Source organism: Nyctereutes procyonoides, unplaced genomic scaffold (genome assembly GCF_905146905.1).
Source record: "Nyctereutes procyonoides isolate TBG_1078 unplaced genomic scaffold, NYPRO_anot_genome, whole genome shotgun sequence".
NCBI classification, from domain to species: Eukaryota; Metazoa; Chordata; class Mammalia; order Carnivora; family Canidae; genus Nyctereutes; species Nyctereutes procyonoides.
The window spans coordinates 53873289-53897436 of NW_026575131.1; the positions used below are offsets into that span (position 1 = coordinate 53873289).

At 51.2% G+C, this 24148-nt stretch overlaps 2 protein-coding genes across 4 annotated transcripts; both read right to left on the reverse strand.

Annotated features, from left to right (window-relative positions):
• Window positions 1-12: 12 nt before the first annotated feature.
• Window positions 13-1604, reverse strand: ALKBH7 (alkB homolog 7). 3 transcript variants are annotated; one of them, XM_055344116.1, is made up of 4 exons: window positions 1377-1604; window positions 651-824; window positions 427-551; window positions 13-245 (listed from the first exon to the last, which is right to left on the reverse strand). In XM_055344116.1, the coding sequence occupies exons 1-4, from the start codon at window positions 1578-1580 to the stop codon at window positions 83-85; spliced, it is 666 nt and encodes a 221-aa protein (XP_055200091.1). In that variant the 5' UTR covers window positions 1581-1604; the 3' UTR covers window positions 13-82. The 3 variants fall into 3 exon arrangements, with proteins under 3 accessions (XP_055200091.1, XP_055200090.1, XP_055200092.1); XM_055344115.1 differs by having other exon boundaries at window positions 394-551; XM_055344117.1 differs by lacking the exon at window positions 1377-1604 and adding an exon at window positions 1164-1259 and having other exon boundaries at window positions 394-551.
• A 2582-nt stretch (window positions 1605-4186) lies between these two features.
• Window positions 4187-10252, reverse strand: CLPP (caseinolytic mitochondrial matrix peptidase proteolytic subunit). The gene is made up of 6 exons (XM_055344918.1): window positions 10019-10252; window positions 9862-9933; window positions 9256-9352; window positions 8184-8371; window positions 7101-7206; window positions 4187-4550 (listed from the first exon to the last, which is right to left on the reverse strand). Exons 1-6 carry the CDS (start codon window positions 10202-10204, stop codon window positions 4378-4380), a joined length of 822 nt encoding a protein of 273 aa, XP_055200893.1. The 5' UTR covers window positions 10205-10252; the 3' UTR covers window positions 4187-4377.
• Window positions 10253-24148: the final 13896 nt, after the last annotated feature.

Genomic DNA, 24148 nt, shown 5'->3' on the forward strand with positions numbered 1-24148 from the left:
CGCAAGCAAGGCCAGTTTGTCCACACCCCCACTTTATTTACAAACACGGTGGCTCCGAGAAGCTGTGGGAAGGGTCTGGGGTTCAGCAGGCTGGGGGCGGCTGTCCGGGCTCCCCTGATTCCATCCCCTCCGGGAGGGAGCGGCAGATCACAGAGATGCGTCGGCCCCGGGGTACCCGACGCTCTCCAAAAAAGGACTCTTCATCCCGAAGAATCTCATGGGAGAAGTCATAACGGGCCGAGCCCCTGCAAGAGAAAACAGGCTGTGGCTGGGTGGGGTGACGGCAGCCCCCGAGCCAGGTGGACGGCCTGCCACGGGGGAACGATCGTGTCTGCCGGGAGGGCTGAAAAAGAGAAGGTGCTCAACATGCTGGGTGGGCATCTGATGACTTACTGGTGGGGAGGGGGCTCCCCGGCCGGGCAGTACCTAAGGATGTAGAGGGAGCCTGGCTCCAGCAAGAGTTCCAGCCACTCCCCCGGCTCCTGGGTGTGCACCAGCCGCATGACGCTGGGAGATAGCAGGGACAGGCCAGCGATGGTGGCTCCACAGAACTGCAAGAGGGGGCATGGGGGGGCATGGCGGCCGGTCACTCTCTGGCCTAGGCCAGCCCACCCCCAGCTGGGAGCTGCAAGGCTCTGGCCTCTGCCCACCTTGATGCTGTCCACGTGTGGCTTGATGTAGCCCCGAGGTTCCAGGTCCAGCACATGCACGGAGGACAGCAGGGTCTGGCCGGGGCTAAAGGCGGCAGCTTGCACGCGCTGCAGGATGGCCCGGCTTGCCTCTGACCAGCGTGACTTTTCTGTCTCTCGGAAACCGTGGATGGCCTGCACAGAGAGCTTCGGTCAAGCCTGTAAACTCTCAGAGGGAGCAGGGAAACTGAGGCACGGGGGGGGGCAGTGCAAAGGACTGGTTTTCCCAACATGCCCCCTTGACACCACCTGCAACGCAACACCTCGATCCTATCTACCCTAAGATCCTAGGTCTCAAACCTCAACCCCTGCCCTCCCAGGCCCGGCCTTACTCCTTGGTACCCGCCTGCAGGGTCCAATTCAGTCCCAGCTCCTGTCCCCAGTGCTGGCCCCACTCCAGTATTCGTCTGTCTGCCTCCGCCCACAACTGGTGACCCTCCCTCATCTCGCTCCACCCCTGCGTCGGCCCCTGACCTCGCTCCTGCCCCCCAAACACCCTAAGGTTCCAGGTCGGGCCTCCAACTGTGGCCACGCCCTCATCTCCAAAGGGCTTTCACGGCCCGCGCAGCCCCCCTAGGGCACCAAGACTCCGCCCTCACGCCACAGGCCCCGCCCCTAACGCCACAGGCCCCGCCCCTTCGTAGCCCCGCCCCCGCGCAGGCCCGCCCCCCGCGCTGCCGGCCTCACCGCGTCCCAGTGATCGTATTCGTAGCGGCGGCGGCGCAGCTCGGGCTCCAGCTCGCGGCTCAGCGTCTCCTCCTCGGCCGCGCTCAGGAAGCCTGGCCGCACCACAGCCGCGTCCCGAAGGCGGCTCAGGACGGCCGGGCCCGAGCCCCGCACCCAGCCGGGCCAAGGCAGCGTCCCCACCGCCAGCCGCCCACTCCCGGCCATAGCCCCGGAGCCGGGTAGTGGAAGCGGTCGGAGTCAGGGCCACGCCCCCGCCCCGCGGCCATTGGCTGTGCAGCACCGAGCCCCTTCAGTGATTGGCCTTCCCTGGGGTCCCGCCCCCCGGCCGAGGCTACTGGCTGCTGCTCGGCTCGCCCTCTCAGGCTATTGGCTCCTCGTAGAGCCCGCCTCCTCTCCTGCGCGATTGGACGCCGCGGACGGTGGAGGCCGGAGGGGCGGGGCTCGAGGGCAGGAGTCGGCCTCGCCCGGGCTCTGGGGTCTGGAGGTGCCCGACCGTTTGGGCCAATGCCCGGGAGAGAGCGAGGGGAAAGGACGCCCAGGCCGAGAGGAAGGGGTCAAGGGCACAGGGCTCAGGGGGCGACGTCAAGGCCATGGTCATGGGGTCGGGCCAAGTAGGAGGTTGAGGTCAAAGGTTAAGCCAAGCATCACCCATTCCCCCTCCACTGGGTCATTCCTGCCCCTGTACCAACAGGTACCTCCTATCTTATAAATAAAAAACAACAAAATAAAAACCCCTCCTCTTCCTTTAAGGCTAGAATTGGCACAGCACCATTTGCAGCCCTTATTGGAATATTTAGTGGATCCAGACACGGATTGTCATCGGCCCCTAACATTGCAAAATGAGGGGCCACGAGCACTTTGGGTGCCTCTCGATGGGTGCACACACCTCCACTAAGGGGTCATTTCCCAAGCAGTGGAGCCTGAATCCCATCAGACTGCTCTGGGTTTATAGCTCAAGTCACAGGAAATAATCAAGGACAGAGGTCCCAGCCCGTGCTGATCCAATCACCAAAATTCAGATGGAAAGTCCACAAGGCAAACGGCCTTGTATCTCCAACAAGTGAACTTCAAAGAAAGAGAAGAAAAAGGGGGGGAGATTGTGAGAGAGATTAAGGGGAAAACCCACAGTTGCACGAGGCTTGGGGAGACATCCACCAGTTGCAAGGTATATGCCTTACCTGGATGCTGATTGGAACAAAGTGAAAACGCAGAGGTAACTGCAGAGATTTAGACACTGGGTGAGTATGTGACCATGGTAATAATAAACACTGTTGTTATTTTTTTGGGGCTTGTGAGTGGTACTGCGGTTGCCTTTTTTTTTTTTTAAGATTTTATTTATTTATTCATGAGAGACACAGAGAGAGGCAGAGACACAGGCAGAGGGAGAAGCAGGTCCCTGCAGGGAGCCCGATGCGGGACTCGAACCCAGGACCCCAGGGTCACGCCCTGAGCCGCAGGCAGATGCTCAACCACTAAGCCACCCAGTCGTCCGTGTGGTTGTCTTTTTAAGGATTCATCTTTTTAGAAATTTGTGTTGAGGTATTGACCCCACGACCCCTCCAGTGACGGCCACATGTTGTCTGCTCTCCTTATACAGTGAAATTCCTTGAAAACCTTGTCCAGCTCCCGTGTCTTCCCGCCCCTTCCCTCTGCGGGCGCTCCAGGGTGGCTTTTGGCACCCAGAGCACTGACCGTGCTCCTACTCATGCGGCCCGTGACTTCCACTGTGCCAGGTCCAGCAGCCGGTTCTTAGCCTGGCTAACTTATCGACATCCTGATGATGTCTTTTCCATTTTTATTCCCAATCCTGACCCCAGATTTATCCATCCCCTGAGATGTCTGAGGCACATCAAACACCAGAAGTAAAGCGTCCGAACTCAGCTCCTGATCCCCTGCCCGACCTGCGCCTCCCCGCAGCCTTTCCACCTGTCAGCTCTGCCTCTGACCTCTCCTGGCCACCCAGCTGGGGCCGCCAGCCTTCATCTGATTATTCCAAGTCTCCTAACTGGTCCCAGCATTTCCACACTGGCTGCATTCCTCCCCCTACTCTGTGGGAGCCACAGTCCTCCTGCTTTTCATTCTTTTCAAAACCCTCCAGGGCTCATCTCCCTCCTTGCTCAGATCTACCAGGCCTTCCTTTCCATTCTCATTTCTCCACTGTCCCCATGGCCACTCCACTTCAGCCATGAGCCTCCTTGGGGCCCCTCCCACGTGGCAGCCACAGTCCTGCCACAGGGCCTTTGCACTTGCTATGCCCGCTGCCCAGACTGCTCTGCCCCTCTCTCACCCTAAACATCTTCTGTTCAAGCATCCCCTTCTCAGCAAGGCCTTTGCCATCTACAGCTGTCACACACCAACACACTGCATACCTCTTTTCCTGCTTTTTAAGAAACTGTCTAGGGGTGCTGGGTGGCTCAGTTGGTTAAGTGTCTGCCTTGGGCTCGGGTCATGATCCTGGGGTCCTGGAGTCGGGTTCCCTGCTCAGCGGAGAGTCTGTTTTTCCCTCTCCCTCTGCCGCAACTTATGCTCATGCATGCTTTCTCTCAAATAAGTAAATCTTAAAAAAAGAGAGAGAGAGAGAGAGAGAGAGAGATTAAGTTCTTGGAGGGCAGGGATTTTTGTTTTCTTCGAGGAATGAGGTGGCCTCTAGAACAGTGCCTGAAATGTTGTATTTGCTCAGTAGAGTTTGCTGAAGTTAGGGCACTGGAGGTGAGAGCCTCGGGGTCAGGCTGAGGGCCGGAGAGGCCTTGCGAAGGGCACGCGCGTGCGGGCCGTGGTGGAGCAGCGAGGGGAGGCGACAGAGATGGGGATCAAAGACTAGAAAGATTTAATTGAAAATCACAGTGTCTACTTCAAGATGCCCGCCCTGAGGGGCACCCCCAAACCCAGAGTTCCTCACGGGGCCCTTCCAGGCTCAGCCGAGGGGCGGGCGGGGCTGCAGCTCCAGTGTTTGGCCGGTGCCTGGTGTCCCCCGACTCCTCCGGAGGGTGAGGTCCCGCGCTCACATGCTCGCGGGGGCTGGCTCTGTCGCGGCCACCACGGCCATGGGCTCCTTCTGCACCAGCTCAGGCTCGTCCTCCCCGTCCTGGGGCGGGTGCACCAGAACCTTGTCTAAGATGCCAAACTCCTGGGCCTCCATGGGGCTCATGTAGCGGTCCCTCTCCATGGCCGACTCTGCCGGGGGAAGCAAGAGGCAGGACGCACATGCGTGAGGGCAGACACCTGAGGCCGGGCTTGGGTCCCTGTCCTGCCACTTCTGGGGTAACCCGTTCTGCCACGGTGGCCTTCCCCCTTTGGTGCCTCAGTTTCCCCAATTGGTGAAACACCCGTTTCCATTTCTCCTTTTTTACTTGTTACTCATGAATAACATACACCCAGGAAAGGCCCCAGATCGTAAGCGGACAGTGTGGGTTCCACACGGAACATGCCCACGTGGCCAGCACCCAGATCAAGACACGGGCCGTCCCCACACCCCTGACCCCCACAGCCCTGCCGCAGCCTACGTCCAGTCACTGCCTCCTCCGGCCCAAGAGCAACCATTAGCCTAAAGGTGGCCTAACGGCATAGAGAAGTACACTTCTTTTTGTTTTTTTTTTGTTTTTTTTTTCTTTTTGTTTTTATTTAATTTTATTTTTTAATTTTTTTTGGGGGGGGAGGTTTTATTTATTTATTTATTTATTTATTTATTTAAGAAATAAATTTATTTTTTATTGGTGTTCAATTTTCCAACATATAGAATAACAGCCAGTGCTCATCCTCTTTTTGTTTTTAAATATGTGGAATCTGGACACCTGGGTAGCTCAGTCGGTTAAGTATCTGCCTTTGGGTCGGGGTGTGATCCCAGCCCCACATCAGGCTCCCTGCTCAGTGGAAAGTCTGCTTCTCCCTCTTCCCCTGCCTGCCACTCTGCCTACTTGTGCTTTCTCTCTCTCTCTGTCAAATAAAGAAATAAATCTTTAAATAAATAAATATGTGGAATCGCAGAATATTTATTTACTCCTTTCTCTCACTCAGTAGCATTTCCGAGCTTCAGCCAGGCTGCCGTGTGCCACTGTGGGTGAGTCTCTGGCGCTGCCGTGGACATTCCACAGCGGGATTAAAGCACGAATGCCCCTGTCCTGCTGCTGCCGGGCACCGGGGTGCTTGCCACGGTGGGGCTCTACAGACAGGCCGGCCGTCAGCGTTGCTGTCCGCATCTTTGTTCTTTTTTTTTTTTTAAGACTTTATTTATTTATTCATAGAGACACAGAGAGAGAGAGGCAGAGACACAGGCAGAGGGAGAAGCAGGCTCCATGCAGAGAGCCTGACGTGGGAACCGATCCAGGGTCTCCAGGATCACGCCCTGGGCTGCAGGTGGCACTAAACCGCTGAGCCACTGGGGCTGCCCTATCTTTTGTGGACAGAAGCCCTCACTTCTCTTGGCTACACGCTGAGCAGGGTAACGGTGGCAGTTTTGGCCACTCGGAGCCGAGCTGGTAGGTGGTGAGCAGCTTTCCTGGGCAGTTGTACCGTGTTCACTCCCGTCTGCAGTGGGTGAGCGTTCCAGGGACCGCACACTCTCACTGGCATGCAGCGTTGTGTTCTAGATTTTAGCTGTTCTAGTGACTGAAATGGTTATTACCGAGGCCTTTATCGGCCTTTTCTGAAAAACCAATGACATTATTAAAAAAAAAAAAAAAAATGGGACGCCTGGGTGGCTCAGTGGTTGAGCGTCTGCCTTCAGCAGCTCAGGTCCTGATCCCAGAATCCGGGATCAAGTCCCACATCGGGCTCCCTGCATGGAGCCTGCTTCTCCCTCTGCCTGTGCCTCTGCCTCTTTCTCTGTGTGTGTCTCTCTTGAATAAATAAATACAATTTTTAAATAAATTAAATAAATAAGTAAATAAATAAAAGATACATGGGTGAGGGGTGCTTGGGTAGCACAGTTGGTTAAACGTCTGACTCTTGATTTCTGCCCCGGTTGTGATCTCAGGGTCATGAGATGGAGCCCTGGGTCAGGCTCCACGGTGAGCGTGGAGTCTGCTTGGGTTTCTCTCTGCCCTTCCCCCAATGTGCTCTCTAAAATAAGTAAGTCTTAAAAAATATATATATATATATTTATAATATATATATGCAAATTTTATCTATCTATCTATCTATCTATCTATCTATCTATCTATCTATCTATCTTTGAGCAGTCTTCATGCCCAACATGGGGCTTGAACTCTGGACCCTGAAATTGAGAGTCACGTGCTCTATCGACTGAGCCGGCCAGGTGCCCCCCTAATAATGTTATTTTTAAATATTATTGCTAAAGATCATGAGCATCTTTTCCTCTATTTCTTTGCCACTTGGAATATTCTTTATTGAGACCCCGTTCAAACCTTTAACCTATTTCGGTGAAGTTTTCATGATTCTGCAAATTGGTCTTTTTAAAGTGCTGAGGACAGGGGTTCTCCACTGGGGATGATTCTTGATAATTCAGTGGGGACACTGGGTGATGCCTGGAGGCAGTTTGGGGAGGAGGCAGTCACAGATGGAAGGTGCTACTGGCATCTAGTGGGCAGTGGCCAGCGATGCTGCCCCACGTCCCACAGTGGCCAGGACCAAGGATGATCTAGCCCTGAGTGTCAACAGTGCCAAGGTCGAGAGGCCCTGGCTCAGCACAAGGCCTGTCACATATGTGTGTGTTGGTTAAAATAGCGGAGCGCAGCCGGGGCTCTGCCTGGGGCGGGGGGCACTCACCAATCACCTGCAGGCTCTGTTTGGTGTGCTTGGCATAGATGCCGTAGAGCTGCTTCTTGAGTTTCATGATCTCTTCTGCCTGGATGGCGATGTCTGTGGCTTGGCCCTGGGGGGCAGCCCAAGATGGGTAAGAGGGAGAAGGTCAGAATGAGCCTCAGCCACTCACAGGGAGGCTGGAGGGTGTGCAGACAGGTGGGGCAGGGCTTCGCAAGTCCCTGCACGTCCTGCTGCATCTTTGCCCCACCCCGAAGACTTCCTGTAATTTTTTAAAAAATATTTTATTTATTCATTTTAGAGAGAGAGCATGCACGCAGAGGGGAGGGGCAGAGGGAGAGGGAGAAGCAGATTCCCCACTGAGCTGGGAGCCCAATGTGGAGCTCGATCCCAGGGCCCTAAGACTATGACCTGAGCCAAAATCAAGAGTCAGATGTTTAACCTACTGAGCCACCCAAATGCCCGAAGGCTTCCTTGTATGAACTGTATTTTCTGCATGTGGAGCTTTGCCCCTCCCAGGACAAGCGGATTCCTGGAGAGAGTGAATAGCTCCAGCTCAGGCGTGAGTTTTCACAGGCAAAGTAGCCAAATCCAGAAGGATCCAGGGCACACACCCTCACCACCTCCTCTGTGGGGCTCTCATACTCAGGGCCATTGTCCCCTGCCCCCCCAGGGCCAGGGGCCCGACAACTAGGTCAGCTCCCACACCCCAGAGCCCGCCGAGATTACTGACACTAGCCAGTCCTGAGCCTGCTGGCCGTGCCTCACTGTTCCTTCCTGCAGAAACCACAGCAAAATCCTTGTCCATTGCCCCCACTCCGTGCCTCCTGAGTGACCCTGGTGCTTCCCATGTGGCCGTACCTGGAATGGCATGCCCCCCACCCCCGTCCTGCCCCTTGGGAACTGTAACAAACTGTCTTTCCCATGGGAGTCCTTTCCTGACCTGCTGGCCTTGCTGTACATGCATCATTGTAAAACCTACATTTTCAAACACTGACACTCCTGCATGACTTCCACCCAGTCGGTCCCTCTGTCTAGACACCGTCCCCCCCCCCCCCAAGCAGCCTGCACAGCCGGCAGGGCACTCACCCGAGCGCCCCCCGAGGGCTGGTGGATCATGATGCGGGAGTTGGGAAGCGAGTGGCGCATGCCCGGGGTGCCAGCGGCCAGGAGCAGGGAGCCCATGCTGGCGGCCTGGCCCACGCACCATGTGCAGATGGGGTTCAGGATGTACTGCATCGTGTCGTAGATGGCCAGGCCTGAGGTCACCATGCCGCCTGCAGTGGGGGTATGTGTGTGTGTGAGGAGCTGTACGGGCTCCAACCCCCATCCTTTCCCTAGTGCAGCGCAGGGGCCCTAGGGAGGGCTTGTGTAGAGGCAGCCCTTTTTTTTGGTGGTGGGGGGGAGGGTGAGAGGCAGCCCTTTAAAGCAGGTGTCACCAACACAAATATTTCCAAGGGTAGGGAGGTGACAGAGACAGGTGGCACGAACTAAATGGAGGCAGAAAGGGAGACCACTTGCTCCAGAGTGAGCTGTTACAACCTGTGCACATGGGCCCAGGGAGACCAGATCTGTCAAAGTTTCAAGAGAAAGTGGAAATCAGGGAGCGTGTGGTGGCCCGAGAGGGAAGCCCTGGAGCCAGCCTGCCCTGGCAGTTTCGTCTGCGTGACCTTGGGCAAGTTACCCAGCCTCTCAGCCACAGTGGCTCCTGGCAGAGTGGGGATCGCTGAGCAGTACCTACCACGTGCAGCTGCCATGAGGACAAGATGAGTTCAGTGCCTATAAAATGCTTCAAATCTGGGGCACAGTAAGCACCGTCACGGTGAACTACCCTCTTTTGGGAGAGGGTGGTACAGGTGGTGGCAGCTGCCAATTTTAAAAAGCTGACCGCAGGGTCAGGTTGGTAAAATGTTATGTGTGGGGTCTAAGAGGCAGGCTGGGCTGCCAGTTTGTGAACCGAGATCTAAAAGCAAGAAATAGGCAACCTGTGGAGGTTTCAGGACAGTTTTGGGATTCTGAAGGCAGCTCAGCATCCTTCTTTTCTCCAGAGGGAGAATGTTCCTGATCTATGTGTGTGTGTGGGGGGGAGGGGTCTCTGTCCCCTGAGTCACCTGGAGTGTCCCAGGAAGTGGCCCTGGCACCCGGGGAAGGCTCTGCTCACCCGGGCTGTTGATGTACATGTGGATGGGCTTCTTGTTGCTCTCAGACTGCAGGAACAGCAGCTGGGCGATAACCAGGCTGGCCACGCTGTCATCGATCTGCAAGTAAGCGGGGAGGGTGGGCTGCCCAGCTGGGGGGTGCGGATCGGGCTAACGGAAGCAATTATGAGGTGGCTGGGGACGAGTCAGGAACAAGGGTGGGTGTCAGAGCCCAAGTGAGACGGCAGGGGAGAATTCAGGACCAAGGAGGGGAGGTGCTGAGGTTAGGGCACAGGAAGGGGGGAGTCAGTGGGCTCAGGGCAAGGAAGGGGAAGGAGTCAGGAGGGTTGGGGAGAGGGATTAGAGCCAGGAATGGGGAGGATCAGTGGTGAGGGAGGGAGTCAGAAGTCAGGAAGGGTAAAGCAGAGGGTCTGAGGAAGGGGTGGGGGTGGGGCGCTGGGGCCAGAAGAGGGGGCTGAAGGCTTCGGTGCCCAGGAAGTGGGATGTCAGCCTGGGGCCGGAGCAGGCAGGAAAGTCCAGGGGGAGGGGTCAGGAGGTCGAGAGGGCTCGAGGAGGAGGGGCTCGTGGGGTCGGGGCAGGCGCAGGGGAGGACCCCGCGGGGCGCTCACCGGACCCATGACGCACACGATGCGCTCCCGCAGCAGCCGCGAGTAGATGTCATAGGCGCGCTCCCCGCGACCCTGGGGCAGAAGGACGGCGGCGAGGGTCAGGGCAGCCCGGAGACCCCGACGCCCCCCCCGGGCCGAGTTCCCGCGGCCGCCGTACCGTCTGCTCCACCACGATGGGAATGAGCGGGAGAGCCCGGGCCGCCGTCACGTGCAGGCTCCGCTGCAGCGCCAGGCCGGTCCTGGGCGTCCGCCGCGGGGGGAAGCGGGCGGCAAGGCGAGGCCCCAGCGCGGGGGACCTACCTGCCGCCACCCGGGCCCCCCCGACCAATATTCCGGGCCACATCCCGCCGCAGTCCGTCCCGGCTTCCGTCCGATGGCGGAACTACAACTCCCGGCGTGCTTTGCGCCCGTGGCGCATGCTCACTGCCCGCCCACGTCCTGGGAGCTGGGCCGGCGTGCTGAGGGGCGGAGTCCAAAGGGGCGGAGTCCAAGGGGCGGAGTCCAAAGGGGGCGGAGTCCAAAGGGGGCGGAGTCCAAAGGGGGCGGAGCCGGAGGCCCGTCAATGCGGCCGGTTGTAGTTCCCTTCCCAAAGAGCTTGGCAGCTTCCGGGGCGCCTGGCTGGCTCAGTCGGTGGAGTGACTGCATCTGGGGGTCATGAGTTCAAGCCCTACGTGGGCTAAAACTTACTTAAATAAAATAAATAAAATAAAATAAATAATTGACATCTCCATTGTACCCACTGGGATTTCCTTTTTTTTTTTTTTTAAGATTTTATTTTATTTATTCATAGAGACAGAGAGAGAGAGAGGCAGAGACACAGGCAGAGGGAGAAGCAGGCACCACACAGAGAGCCCGACGTGGGACTCGATCCCGGGTCTCCAGGATCACGCCCTGGGCTGCAGGCGGCGCTAAACCGCTGCACCACCGGGGCTGCCCCCCACTGGGCTTTCCAGCTCGGTGAGACTAACTACTGGGACCTTTCCATTCAGCCATGGACCCCAGGCTGTGGGAGCCCAAGGATGGGTGTTGCTGACTCCGGCTGGGAGACGGGTGTGGAAAGGTTTCCTAGGAAGAGTGAATATTGGGACTGGATTTGTAAGGATGGATAGGAGTTCGTTAGCTGGAGATAGACGTTCCTGGGAGGAGAAAGAATGGGCAAAGGGATGGAAGTAGGAAGGTTCCTGGTAACGTTTGGGACCTCTCTTTTCCTCCAGATCAGCTCAAATGCTGCCTTCCTACAGTGTCCCCAGAGCCTAGAACGGTGCCTGGCACGCAAATAGGTGCTTATCAATGACGCTTTGAACCAAGAGGTGATAAGGGAGGAAGGTTAAGAGCTGAGAGCTTTAGAGGCAGCTGCCCCACTTGGCCAAGCTGGCTCAACCCATGACAGACGTGCTGTGTCATCTTAGCTGCGCTGTTTAACCTCTCTGAGCCCAAAGTTTCTCATCTGGAAGATGGCATTGATCAAACCAATCTCACAGGGAAGGATTTAAAGAGACCTGCTGAAGCAGCATACTGAAGTCACCCGAGTTCAGATTTGCGCTCCATTACTTACTAGCTGTGTGTCGCTGAGCCTCAGTTTTCCATCTGTAAAAAGGGATAATGATAACATGCATCTGAGGGCTGCTGTCAGGGCCTCAGAATGGGGCCTGGCACACAGTAAGGGCTCAGTTTGTATTAGCTGCTGATGGGTTTTAATTATTTGATTGTGTTAGCCAGGAACCACAGGGGGCCAAGAAGTCCTCCCTTCGTCCTTTTGAGGTGGGCTTTGACGGATAGATAGGAGTTCACCAGGCAGACAGAGCCTAAATGCTGGACCCTAACAATGATGCTGGGCTTCCTAGATAAGGGTAGTTTTTGTATCCCCTGGGATCGCAGGGGACCCCAGTCTGATGGCGGGAGAGAGCAGGACACAGACACTCCCACCTTATGGAATCAGGGCAAGATGGAGAGAAAGACCTGGAAGCAGAAGAGCTTGGAGGAGGCCTTGGAGACACCCCTGAAAGAAAGCCTAGACCTAGGCCTCAGTGACAGGGGCTGGGGGTGAGGGGAGGCTGTGTGGGGGAACAGGGAGTGGCATTGCCCCGGGGTGGGGGGGCTGCAGAGGTAGGTGGGCAGCGTGGGCTGTCCCAGTTTCTGCTGTGAGTCAGGTGGGTGGCCCTGCCCAGCCGGTTCCCCTATTGCCCAAGCTCCCTGCCCTGCCCTGGGGGGAGAAGGGTGGGCCTGTCAGGTGCCACAGCCCCTGCAGTCCCTCCCCCGACACTCCCCCGCTCCCCCTGACCTCACCGCCTCCCTTTGTTTCACCTGCTTTACTGTCCATAGTTCAACTACTTCTCCCCTCCTCCGTCCCTCCGTAACAGCCCTGGTGTGTTCCAGCTTCACCCTGGTGGCCCGCGGTTACTGCTTCATACAGCAGCCTGAGAAAGCTCATCGCATCACAAGCCCTCCCCTTGGCTCCCGGTCACCCACACTGACCTCTTCCCTCACCTCCTTCCACCCACTTTCCCCACTTGGCTCCAGCGGTGACACTGGCCAGCTCGCTGTTCCTCAAAGGTGCCAAGCCCCATCCAGGCACCTGGGCTCCGCTTGCGTCCTCTTCCTGCATCTATTCCCTTCCCGACACAGACACCACCCCTCGAATGTCACCTCTTTAGAGAAGGCTTCCCTGATTCCCTTTTTTAATATCCCAGGCACATTCTGGAACCTTCGCCTTGTTTAAATTGGCTGTCCAAAACAGTGGCGTCAAGTCACTTGTTTTCTCCTTTATCATCTGTGGAACGTGAGCTCCTGGAAGCCAGGGGTCCTCGGGATGGCATTTGTCAAGCCTTTTGGACTGGGACTCACAAGGAGACGTACAGCTGACGTAGAGTCTGAGTACACAAAAGTACACACGCTTCATGAAATGATATTTGTCTTTACTTTGAGCAGTGCCTTCCAATGTTTTCTATTCTGTTTTTTCTTCTTCTGTTTCATCTATGTTGGGGTTTCTCAGCCTTGGGACCACCAACATTCGACGTTGGATGATTCTTTGTGTGGGGAAGGCCACCTTTGTATTGTGCCGTGTTGAGCAGCATCCCTGGGCTCGACCCACTAGATGCCGTAGCGCTCCCACATCGTAGCAGTCAGAAATGTCTCAGACGTTGCCAAGTGTCCTCTGGGCGGAAGAGTTGCTCATAGTTGAAAAATCACTGATTTAAATTAAAGTGGTGGGGCCCCCGGCTGGCTCAGTTGAAGAAGCTTCGACTCTTGGTTTGGTGTCAGGTCATGACCTCAGGGTTGTGAGACTGGAGCCTGGAGGGGGCTCCTTGCTCACCAGCAAGTCAGCTTCCCCTCTCCAAGCCCCTCTCCCCCACTTCTGCATGTGTGTGCTCTCTCTCTTTCTCTCAAATAAATAACTAAATAAATAAATTTTAAAAATAGAGAGTGACCTGAAATGGAAAATTAAAAGCAACTTTTGAATAGTATCTGGCACCTTGTAGGCACTCAGGTAGTTAATGGGTACCTTCTTCCTCCAACTTTGTTGGGCAGTATGATCTCAGTGAACAAATCCATGTAAGTAGGTGGCAGGGAGAGGGAATATTTTGACCCTTGGATATAAAATCAGTCCATCTTAGGCGATTGCTCTGTTGTCAGAGGGAAGCTCTGATCATTGTTACCGGTTCTCAGATGTCTGCAGAACAGTCCTGTTGACATGGATAGAAATTGAAAATTAAGAGAAGAAATGGAAAACCAAGGACTGAAGAGGCTGTGGGTAGATGGACACTCCCGTCAACAGCTCACAGACGTCGCTACAACTTCTCTGGAAATGAAGTTGACCCCACATTTCAGATTCACACAGTCTACTTCTAGTTAGTCCCATTTAGGAAATGATCAAAGGTGAGTACCAAGAGTTGGCCATAAGGCTGTTCGTGGCAGAGCTGTTTCTAGGCTGGTATAACTGTTGTTTCAGGTAGCGAGTGCTGCGTAACAAATCATCCCACACACCTAGGGGTTCAAACAGCCGCAGCTTATTATGTCTCACACTTGGGGAATCTGGCCTGGGCTCCTGTGGTTCTTCTGCATGTGGAGTTTGCTGGGGCTGGAAAATCCACCGTGAACATTCTGTGGTCACATGTTAGGAGCCTCACCTCAGCTGTGTGGGCATCTCTCTCCCTCCACGTGGCTGCTTGGGCTTCCTCAGAGTATGGTGGTCTTCACGTCTCCCATGACAACTGGCTCCCAAGAGAGAGGAGGCAGACTTGTCTTTTTCTTTCTTTCTTTCTTTCTTTCTTTCTTTCTTTCTTTCTTTCTTTCTTTCCTTCCTTCCTTCCTTCCTTCCTTCCTTCCTTCCTTCCTTCTTTCTTTCTTTCTTTTTAAAATATCTTATTGATTTATTCATGAGAGACACAGAGAGAGAGGCAGAGACACAGGTGGAGGGAGAAGCGGGCTCCATGCAGGGGGATGTGGGACACGATCCCAGGACCCCAGCCTCCCACTACATGCCTTCTTAAAAGCTTGGCCTGCAAGTCACACAACAGCTCCTTGTCACATTCTGTCAGTCAAAGCAAGCCACGTGGCCTGACCAAGATTCATGGGGAGGAAAAGGGGTGTGGGGTGTGGCAGGGGCACCCAGGATGGAAAGAATGAATGGTGATCGTCTGCCACACTTATGCCAGCAAAGAATTGGAAATAAGTGTCCAAAAAAGAGGGAACTGATGAAATCATTTTAAATTGAAAAAAATCAAAAATTCTAAATGAAAAAAAATATGATCAAGTATTGATATTGTGGAATATTACTGGTATTTACTGATTGCCTATGCAGACGCAGGGTTTATTAGTTAGGTAGGACTGTGGTGGAGGGTAACCCCAAAGTGCCAGTGACTTAGACAAGATAGGCATGTCTTTCTCTCCAAGTAACAGCCTGGAGGTTGGCACCCAAGGTGGGCAGGGCGGGTCTGTACCATGACGTCTCCAGAGGCCTTCTCCTTCTGACCCACACCTTAGCCATTTCTAGGGTCTTCAGGATCCAAAATGAGGCTTCCGCCGGCACATTTCCATCCCAAGAAGGTGGATGGAGGCAGAGAAAGAAGAAGAGGCAAAGGGTGTGTGCCAGCCAGTCTTGAAAGATGGCTGCTGCCAAACTCTCTGCTTTTTTTGGCTATATAGCATTCCATCCCGTGTGTGTGTGTGTGTGTGTGTGCGTGTGTGTGTTAAATATATATATTTAACCATTTCCTTGTTGGTGAATGTCTTCATTGTGATGAAATATTTTTTTTTCTCTTATCAGATTTATTTTTTAAAGAGACTCCCTGCGTTGGAGAGCCCTTGGCCTCAGTCATCTACGCTTGTCTTTATCTATCTACACCCCCTAATAATCTCCTTTGGTCTCTTGGCCTTAAGTACCTGCATATCTGATGCTTCCCAGGTTGGTGTCTCCCACTCAGATATCTCTCCCCAGCTCCAGACTTCCTTCCCTCCCATCTCCCCAGAGACTTAGGCACCAAAATGAATGTGGTTGAAGGAATCGCTGATCTTCTTTCCCACACCAAAGTATTGTTCTTTGCACTCTTCCATTTGCTTGTACTAAAGAAAAAAAATTGGAGTCATGCTTCCTTTCTCCCTCTTCATGGCACTGAAATGAGTTGGCTAATCCAGCAGGCTGAGCCCTGCAGGTTCCCCCAGAGCTCAGCATCTACCACCCACCAGCGCAGGCTGCCTCCCTGACTTGAGGCGCCACCACCTCTTGCCTTGACACTTGGAGTCACCTCCTCCCATTTATCCCAGCTTCCAGCCCCACTCCCTTGTAAACTAGTCTCCCTTCAGTGACCCGAGGAATGCTTTTAAAGCTTAAGTGAGCTCATGTCATCCTTCTTAGAACCCTCCTGTGAGTCCCTGATCCACTCAGCTCAAAGGCCTAATAATAGTCCACGGCACTCTATGCAGTCTGATAGATGCCCTCTCCTGCCCTGAGCCCATCTGGCTTCACCTCCTCCTTCTCTCCTCCTTGCTCACTCCACTGCAGCCACACTAGTCCCCCCCCCCGCCCCCGTTCCTCTAACTCATCAGACACACGCTGGCCTCAGGGCCTTTGCACTGGCTGTGCCCTCTGCCTGGAATGCTCTTCTCTCACACATCCTCATGGCTCCCTCCCCTTCTCCATTAAGCCCATGTTCATTGTCATCTCCTGACACCCCTATTTATTGTTTTAAAAGATTTTATTTATTTATTCATGAGACACACACACACACACACAGAGAGAGAGAGAGAGAGAGAGAGAGAGAGAGGGAGAGGCAGAGACACAGGCAGAGGGAGAAGCAGGCTCCATGTGGGGAGCCCGATGTGGGACTCGATCCTGGGATTCCGGGATCACTCCCTGAGCCAAAGGCAGACCTTAACCACTGAGCCACCAGGCATCTCTGACTTTAAAACTGAAGCTCACCCTCAACTCTCAGTGTACCTTATCCCTTTTCTATGCTTTGTTTTCTTGGTATGCAATTTATTAGCATAACATTTCCCTACTCAAAGTATGCTTTATGGACCAGCAGTAGCAGCAGCATCACCTGGATCTTATTAAAAATGCAGACTCTTGGGGCACCTGGCTGGCTCAGTCGGTAGAGCATGCAACTCTTTTTTTTTTTTTTTTAAGATTTTATTTATTTATTCATGAGAGACACAGAGAGAGAGGCAGAGACACAGGCAGAGGGAGAAGCAGGCTCCTTCCAGGGAACCCCGATGCGGGACCCGATCCCGGGACTCCATGATCATGCCCTGAGCCGAAGGCAGACGCTCAACTGCTGAGCCACCCAGGTGTCCCATAGAGCATGAGAACTCTTGATCTCAGGATTGTGAGTCTGAACAGTATCTGGAACATAGTAAGTTCCTGGTAAACATTTATTGAATCAATGAAGGAATGACTAATGGGTAGAGAATAGGTTCTATGAGCCAATGATGCAGGCAGACGTGCCAGTCAGCGTTGTTGGTTGAAAGCAACAGAAATTGTCTAAAGCAGAGAGAAAATCTTGTAGATACTAGAGATTTCCAGTACGGGTGGCAGTCCTGAATATCCACTTGGAAAAAATAGGCAGAAGGTTTCAGGGACGTCTGGGTGGCTCAGCAGTTGAGCGTCTGCCTTCGGCTCAGGGCATGATCCTGGGGTCCTGGGATCAAGTCCCACATCAGGCTCCTGTGAGGAGCCTGCTTCTCCCTCTGCCTGTGTCTCTGTGTCTCTCTCTGTATCTTTTTTTTTTTTTTTGAAAGAAGGTTTCAGAGACTAAGCACTAGGGAAAATTTATCTTGGAGGTCACAGTTTCCTCTGGACACCACTGCCACCATGATGGACACTGCTACAGGCAATGAAGTTCCCACTCCCAAAGAAATGATTGGATGTTGGAAAGCAAAACAAAGAAGCAAACAAACCAATAAAATAAAAAAGACGTGACAGTCATCTTCTAAAAACGGAGACCAGTGATGGGGTAGATGTAGCCATTCAGAAGAGAGATGTGGAGGCAGCCTGTGGGAGGTAGAGTCTAGAGGAGGAGATGGACTTGTGAAGTGTTTAGGAGGTAGAACAGAGCTTCCAGACTGCAGGATAAATTGTTTTCGAAAGGTCATGCTTCTCCTTTGTAGCAGTTACATAATAGATTACCCCATAATTTAGTGGCTTAGAACAATAGCAATAGCATTGAACATTGTCGATAACAATACACATTATCTCATGCAATTTCTGTGGGTCAGGAATCTAGGGGAGCTTGGCTTGGGGTCTTTCAGAAAAGTGATGTTAAGAATGTCAGACAGAGTTGTAGTCCTACCCAAAGGCTCAACTCGAGCGGAAGGATCCACTTCTAAGATTGCTCACACACGGGGCTACCAAGTTGGATGCTGGACAAATCGGATGTCTAGCCATCATCAGCAGGCCTCAGTTCTTCCCCGTGTGGACCTCTTGATTAATTGAGTGTCCTTGCAACGTGGCGGCTGGCTTCCTTCTAGAGCAAATGATCTAAGAGAGCAAAGTGGAAGCTATAATAGCTTAAACAACCTGGCTTTGGCAGTCACACATTGTCACTTCCACGTTATTCTTTTTTTTTAATTTATTCATGATAGAGAGAGAGAGAGAGAGAGAGAGAGAGGCAGAGACACAGGCAGAGGGAGAAGCAGGCTCCATGCAGGGAGCCCAATGTGGGACTCGATCCGGGACTCCAGGATCGTGCCCTGGGCCAAAGGCAGGCGCCAAACCGCTGAGCCACCCAGGGATCCCCCTATCACTTCCACTTTATTCTAATGGTCACTCATGGTTCAGTGTGGGCAGGGGACTCTGCAAAGGGATGATATCAAGAGGTGAGCATCAGGGACGCCTGGGTGGCTCAGTGGTTGAGCATTTGCCTTCAGCTCAGGGTGTGATCCCAGAGTTCTGGGATCAAGTCCCACGTCAGGCTCCCCATGGGGAGCCTGCTTCTCTGTCTCCCCATGTCTCTGTCTCTCTCTGTGTGTCTCTCAGTTCTCTGAAACTCTGTGTGTCTCTTAATCTTTTTTTTAAGAGGTGAGCATTATTGGAGGGTGGTCATTGCACCCCTCTACCCAGGGATTACATTTCCCAGCATCCCTTGCATCTGAGGAGCCATATGATGAGTTTTCATTAATGGATCCTGCAAAGAAATGATGTGTGACACTTCTAAGCCAAGGAGCTTAAGTAGCAGGTGTGACTTCACTCTTATTCTCCTTCCACTAGCCCTCGCAGCTGAGTGCAGTGGCCTGATAAAATTGATGGAACTGTAGAAGGAGCCTAGGAAGGGAGCCACCTGCCAGTTAGGATGATTCCTTTTGGATTTGGATGAGTGAACAACACATTCCATCATATTTGAGTCATTAAACATTTTAAGATTTGTTCATTGCAGCAGCTAGCATTACCCAACTAATTCAGGAATGGATTGCATATGAATACGTGAATTCATTTATATTGTTGAATAAGGTTCACAGATTTCTGGCTAGAGCCATTGGGTGCATAAAGATGCCTTTTACTGAGATAGAGATAGAATTTTGGGAGAAGATAATGAGCCAGTTTGGGGCAGCGTTTCCCTACTTTGGTAGTATTTTTTTTATTATTTTTTTATTTCTTTTATTTTTATTCATTCATTTATTTATTTTTTACTTTGGCAGTATTGACATTTAGGGTTGGATAGTTCTATTTTGTCTGGGGCCATCCTGTGCATTGTAGCCCAGTAGTTCAGTAGCATCCCAGACCTCTATCCACTAGATGCCAGTAGTATCTCCCAATCATGTCAACTAAGAATGTCTCTAGACATTGCCCAGTGTCCCCAGTTGAGAGCCAGGGGGTTATGATCTAGGGAGTTGGGACCCAAGTGGAGATTTCCAGGAAACTGATGATTCTGTCATTCTGGCACCCAGGGGGCAGGGAGCAGGTGAGGCCTTCCCTCCGTAACCCTGCCCCAGGAGTGGGTTGTAGTGAAAGGAGGCCAAGGAGGCCCTGCCAGTCAGAGAAGTAGGGGAGGAGCCCGGGGGAAGCAGTCACAGGTTCAGGGAAGACAATGCATCAAGCAGAAGAGCAAGTCTGGCAGGGGTGAAGGCTGTTGAGATCTGCCATCAGTGTCAGAAGCATCAAATGCTTTTGGGAGCCATTTTAGTGGAGAAGGGAGTCATTTAAATGGGATTTCACCAATAAATATGATGTTGTACATTCATTTTCATTGACATGAAAAGAGTTCCATGGTGTCATTTTTTAAAAAATATTTTATTTATGTATTCATGAGAGACACACAGAGAAAGGCAGAGACACAGGCAGAGGAAGGGAGCTTGATGCAGGACTCGATCCTGGGACCCCATGATCACACCCTGAGCTAAAGGCAGACGCTCAACCACTGAGCCACCCAGGCATCCCTGTGGTGTGATTTTTTAAAAATTATTGGAGTATAACATACACCCAGTAAAGTTCATACATCTTAACTCAATGATTTTTTTTTATATGAGTGTACAGCTGTGTAACCAACACTCTGTTCAAGATCTAGAAAGTTCCTTCATGCCCCTTCTCAGTCAGAATAGCCTGGATACTCTAAATTACCACCATTTTTATTCCCTTCATATAATATCTAAGAGGGAAAATAAGCAGGTAATTAGATAATGTAGACTCTGTAATTCAAAGGCCCTGTAGAGCGCTAGTCCCCTCCCTTCTCTTTCTGTGTCCATCTTGTTTTATTTTTTTATTTTTATTTTTTTCCATCTTGCTTTAAAGTCCACTCTATTGAAGTAAAATGTCTGTGTAATAAAATATGTCCATTTTTAGTGTGCGGTTTGATGAATTTTGACCCAACCGTGTGACAACTACCACAGTCAAGATAGAGAACATTTCCGTGACCCCCCCAAAGATCCCTTGGGTCCTTTTGCAATCAATCCCCCCGCCATCTCATCCCCAGTCATTGGTCCAATTTTCCATCAGTCTAGTTCAGATTTCCCTTAACTAGAATTTCATATAAATGGAATCATGTAGTATATAATCTTTGGTGATGGGCTTCTTTCATTCACCATAATGTTGTTTTTTATTTTATTATTATTATTTTTTTTTGCTTTAAAGATTTTACCTATTTATTCATGAGAGACACACAGAGAGAGGCAGAGAAATAGGCAGAGGGAGAAGCAGGCTCCCTGCGGGGAGCCCAACGTGGGACTTGATCCCAGGACCCCGGGATCACGACCTGAGCCAAAGGCAGATGCTCAACCACTGAGCCACCCGGGTGCCCCACCATATTGTTTTGAAATTCACTGCGCTGCTGCATATATGCAGTCATTTGTTCGTTTCTACTGCGGAGTAATATTCCATTGTATGGATGTGCTAGAATTTATCCATTCACCAGATGATGAGCATTTGGGTTGTTTCCGGTTTGGGGCTATTATAAGTGAAGTTGCTCTGAACATTTGTGTACAAGGCTTTGTGCGGGCATACATTTTGCTTCTCTTGGGTAAATATCAAGTGGAATGGCTGGGTCAGTTTTTGAAAAAAACTGCCAATCATTTCCCAAAGTGGTTCAACCATTTTACACTCCCACCAGTGATGTATGAGAGTTCTAGTTACTCCACGTCCTCACTGTCACTTTCTGCAGACAGGTTTTTGTTTTAAAATCTTAGTTCATTCAACAGGTGTGTAGTGGTATATCCTTGTATTTTTTTTTAATTTATTTTATTTTATTATTATTATTTTTTATCCCTGTGGTTTTAATGCTCGCTTCCCTGATGACTAATGATGTTAGGCATCTTTTCATGTGCCCTTTGGCCATCTCTGTATCTTCTTTTGTGAAGTGTCTTTTCTGAACCCTCCCTCATTTGTCTTCTTATTACTGAGTTGCAAGAATTCTTTGTGTATTCTGGCAATAAGCCCTTCGTGAGATGTGTGTAGTCTAAATATCTTCTTCTGGTTAGCGGTATGCCTTTTCATTTTTTTAGTAGTCCTCCTCAAACCTTGAAATGTTTCAATTGTGCCCTCAGAAAATCACAACCCTTCCTAAGCAAAATCCCCTGTATTCTCAACCTCTTGACAAAGCATCCTCTTTACCTTCTCCCCCCAGCAGAAGTTTGGCTCTCCCCCAAGACTGCGTGCCTTTGGGCCACGGCTGTTTTCTCTTCCGGCTCCTTGCACTCTTGTGCCCCTTGAGATGAGGTAGGCATCCTTCTTCCATCGCGGCTTCTAACTCTTCTCTGAAACTCTGCAGCTTTGAATCTCGGGTCATCAAACAATACCCACAGCTTGTTTATCTTGCTTGTTTATCTATCGGCCTCAGGTCGTGTCCTCTCATCCTTTCACTATTTTATGTCCTATTTTATGTTCCTTTCTTGAACACTTCTCTGGGCATAATTCTTAGTGACTTTTGGTATCCACATAGACCATGGTTTCCCAACCTCGGCAATACTGACACTTGGGGCCAGGCCATTCTTGGTTGTGGGGTCTCCCCTGTGTACTGTAGGATGTTGAGCAGCATCTCTGGCCTCCACCCACTTGATGCTAGTAGAACCACTCCCCAACACCACCACCGAGTTGTGACAACCAAAAATGTCTCCAGACATGGCCAGACATGGTCTCCAGTCCACTGGAGGCAGAATTGCTCTTGGTTGAGAACCACTGAGCTTGATGATCCTTCTGGGTATGTGACTTTCAATTCCCTCTACTCTTCTCTCCTTGTCACCTTGTGCTCCACTCTATCCCAGCCCACCTCTCATGTTCTTATTTTAGATCTTGTCATTTCCAAAAACTGCATCACTTTCCATGTTCTCATGCACCCTACTCACCAACCCACACTTCTTTTTTCTTTCTAGCTCATTCTATTTGGTATTTCTTTCTGAACAATCCTTTAGCTCTGCCAGAATCTATAATCTATGAACAATCCTCCCTTTCCCTGTCCCCTCACTCAGTTGAGAGCCATGGGCTGTCATTACAATCACTCCTTGACATATATCCTCAACTCCCTCATCTGCCTCTTCCTTCATCACATTTACATGGTCAGACAGCCCGATTAAAGCCAGCCCCCATCTACTCCTCACTCAAACCTGGGAAGCCTCATACACTGCCATGATGACTGGCCTCCCTTGAGATTTTTGACCACCAATCTGCTGCCCAGTGACCCTACAGCATACCCTTGTCCATTCACTCATCTACTCTCTCGTATGGTAATGCCCTGCCTTTCCTTCTCCCCTCATGCTTCCCCTTCCTCCCAGCTCTCAGTTCTTGGCCTTGCCTTCTATCTTCACAAAAACAAAGCCATAAAAGGTGACTTCCAGGGCAGCCCGAGTGGCCCAGTGGTTTAGTGCCGCCTTCAGCCCAGGGCATTATCCTGGAGACCCGGGATCGAGTCCCACATCAGGCTCCCTCCATGGAGCCTGTTTCTCCCTCTGCCTGTGTCTCTGCCTCTCTATCTCTCTGTCTCTGTGTGTTTCTCATGAAAAAATAAATAAAATCATTAAAAAAAAAAGAAGAAGAAGGTGACTTCCATGGCACTTAGCCCATCAATATTGTCTTCTTTCTTGTTATGATGACAGAGCTGTCCTGGCTCCCAGCCAAGGCCAACTCTCTACCTTCATCCTGGATTTCATTCCACTCAAGGTCATCACTCTAAATAAGCCTCTGCTGTCTCTTACTACACCAGACGTTCCCTTTCTTCTTGATTATTCCTATTAGCTTATAAACATGATAGCTCCCATCATTGTTATCCCACAGTGTCCTCTAGTTATTACCCATTTCTTTATTCTCCTTTACAGAAAAAAAGTTGAATCTTCTAAGAGTTGAATTTTTTCTTGGTTTCCATTCCTTCGCTTTTCATTGTCACTTGAACCCACTCAAATTGGGCTCCCCCCTCATGGCTCCACTGAAACACCAACTGTCGAGGTCACTAGTGGCTTCCAGATGGCCACATTCAATGACCAATTTCAAAAGCCACCTCCAAAGGTCACACAAGGGAAATTAGAAAATACTTTGAGAAGAGCAAAAATGAAGACATAACATCAAAAAAGTATGGAATGCAATTAAAGCAGTGCTTAGAGGGACATTTATAGCCATAAATGCCTATATTAAAAAAGAAGAAAGATTTCAAATCAGTGACCTAAAGTTACAACAAATTCAATGGTCAATCATCAGTTCATTGTGTTGTTAATCCTGTTAGCAGCTTTTGACACATCTTTCTCTCTCTATCTCTTTTAAATTACAGTAATATATCATATAACATGAAAGTTGCCATTTTAACCATTTTGAAGTGTATGGGTCTATGGCATTAAATACACTGACATCGTTGCACCATCATCCCCACCAGATTTTGCCTGTTCATCTATTGATGGACACTGGGCTTGCTTCCACCTCTTGGATTTTGTGAGTAATGCTGCTGTGAACGTGGGTGTGTAAGTATCTTTCAGACTCTGTTTTCAGTTCTTCTGGATAAGTAACTAGGAGTGAACTTGCTGCATCATGTCGTAATTCTATTTTTAGCTTTTGGAGGCCCTGCCATGTTGTTTCCCCTGCCCCAGTCTTTGAACCTCATCTTTTTAAAAAGGGAAATTAGCAAGTGTCAGGTGTTAAAGATTTGTATCACCCAACTGAGCCTTTCTCCTGAGCATGATCGGAAGAATCAAACAATTGAAAAAAGAATAGCGTTCTCACAAAGGTGAGTCAAGGTTGTTTGAGGCTATGTCCAGACACCATCTCAAATCATTTAAGGCATTAGGGATGAGCAATCCTCCCAGCCTTCCTGCGATTTTTTTCAACACAGGATTTTTACTGCCGGAACTGCGAAAGCCCTGAGCAGACTGGGAATGAGTTGGC